The following is a 2,275-nucleotide window of genomic DNA, read 5'->3' as shown; positions in this document are numbered from 1 at the left end:
TGCTAACCTTGATGAATTCAGAACAAGAAATAAATTCCTAAGGGCCATTCTTTTTCTGTACTATCAGGGTACTAGTGATCACTAAATATCTTTTACAAATCTAATCACCTATGACCTTTATACAATCAAGATGTTGCTGTCTTAATACTGCATATACATATGTTTGAGTGGTTTATTTATGGCAGTGGTAGACACAGTGAGCCCAACTGACAGCTCGGGGGTCAAAAGCATGTAAGATCTGGCTGAAGTGGAAGGTTGCAATTATGGGACAGGGCAAAGCCAACTGGCTCACGGAGACACTGATACCACAGCCTTGGTCTGATTGCTGTGGGGCTTCAACACATCCAACTAACTGGCCATCACACATTATTTGTAAATGGACTGGTGGGAAGACCCATAAACAATAATAGGACATATGTTAAACATCACTGCACCATAGCCTTCCAACACATACTTATTGAGCACTTATTATACCGTCTAGGGTTACTGCAGTGAAACAGGTAGGCACTCACAGAAATACCCTCCTGAAAAAAAGTTATGTGTAACAACTCCCCCAAAAGATAGATGTAGAAATAGTTACCAGGTGTATTGGTGACATCTCTCAGTAGCTCAAAGAGTAAATCCAAGGTAGGGGGTTGGTGCTGACGTGGACAGTTGGACACAGCTGCTGTGAGCTGCTCCAGCAGGATTATCCAGACTTCTATCAGACCTGGAAACAAAAACCAGGAGTAATGATTTGCACAAATGGGAAGGGAATGCTCACTGTTACATATACAAACTGTTTACAGCTATTTTAAAGACTGTGTTATAGATAAGCAACATTAGCTTCTGCTTATAATTGTCTGTGTTGGAGGCATAAGATGCTAAGTAAAAATTATTCTTATCTAATCATTAAAATGAAACTTCTACATTAAGTATTTATTCTTTCCCATAGTTCTTCCTCATAACNATCCCAGTAAGAATGGTCTTTATGGCTACGACGGAGCCAAAGGGACATCACAGGAAGGAGAAGATGAACAACTGCATAGATGCCAAACCCTGGTCCTGAAAAAGAAAAGTCAGCACCAGAATTGTGGTGTCAGCAACTCTCCTGTAATAAAAGGGAAGCTCTTCGCCATCTCTTGGCATTACCGACCTCTTTTAAAGGAGCTCCTTGTTCTCTGAGAGGGTGCAAAGAAAAAGGATTGACCGCTGATTGGGGAATATAGTTCTTTGATGGCATTTTTCTCTTTTGTTTCTGTATGATTTTACTTATGTAAATAATCATGAGTAAACTCATAAAAATCCAAATAATACTGATAAAGTTTAAATGTCACTTAATCAGCTACTTAGTCCCCAGATGTAAACAAATACCTATATGCATATCAGAAAATACCCTTAAAATGTAAGTACATATATTTATAGGAAATGGAGAAAGTACCCTTAAAATGTACATGTATTTATATGAAACAGAGAAATATAGTTTTGTTTTTTATTATTTGTATATAAGTGGAATAATGTAAACCTTGGTGTACATATTGAGTTTCTTACCCTTAACAATGTATGCTAGAGATTATTCTGTGTCAGCAAAGTCAGATATTCCTCATTTTTATTGCCACATGCTATTCTGTAGTATATACGCACAACAGTTTACTTTTCTATTCCCTTACTGATGGACATTTAAAGTGTTTCTATATTTTCCTTTATAGACAATGCCATTATGAAAATCTTTGTGAAAAAGTTGATGAATTTTTAAAATTCTGATTACAAAAGCAAGGCATCCTTTTTATAACAAACACAGAATACACATGAGAGTGCAAAGAAAAAAATTTATATTTTGATGTATTTCCTTCTAGTGCTTTTTGAATATATGTGTGTGTTTTTAAATGTATAAAATTTCATAAAGTTGAGTTGTACTCCATACTATATATTTTAACATAATGCCTTATAAACAATTATTCATGTCATTAAATACGTCTCACAAATACTCATTTTAATGTGTACAGAATATTTATATACTTTTACCATAATTTACTTAACCCATTTAGGGTGTTCCTAATTTTTCTGGTATTCAAGATGCTTCAGCAAACATTATTTATACATTTTTTGGTCTTCCTTACTGTTAATTTTCTTTGATAATTGATTTCTAGGCATAGAATTATTGGGTTAAATTCTCTTCACATGCTTAATCGCACTCAGTGTGAAAGCAGAAAATGGTACTGACCAATAAAACAGATTTATAAGTAGTGGCATATAATTAATTCTGTAAAATGCCTGCTTATTCTTAGATGGAAAG

At 34.7% G+C, this 2,275-nt stretch overlaps 1 protein-coding gene across 1 annotated transcript in view; it reads right to left on the bottom strand.

The window, feature by feature from the left end:
* ARFGEF3 (ARFGEF family member 3) overlaps positions 1-2,275 on the bottom strand; it is a 183,080-nt gene that overhangs the window by 23,538 nt on the left and 157,267 nt on the right. Inside the window, exon 25 of the mRNA XM_019648090.1 lies at positions 513-709. Within this exon, the coding sequence (XP_019503635.1) occupies positions 513-709 (197 nt within the window). The remainder of the gene's footprint in view (positions 1-512; positions 710-2,275) is intronic.

This window comes from Hipposideros armiger, unplaced genomic scaffold, assembly GCF_001890085.2.
Source record: "Hipposideros armiger isolate ML-2016 unplaced genomic scaffold, ASM189008v1 scaffold_120, whole genome shotgun sequence".
Taxonomy (NCBI): domain Eukaryota; kingdom Metazoa; phylum Chordata; class Mammalia; order Chiroptera; family Hipposideridae; genus Hipposideros; species Hipposideros armiger.
This window is presented reverse-complemented; position numbering and strand designations above follow the sequence as displayed.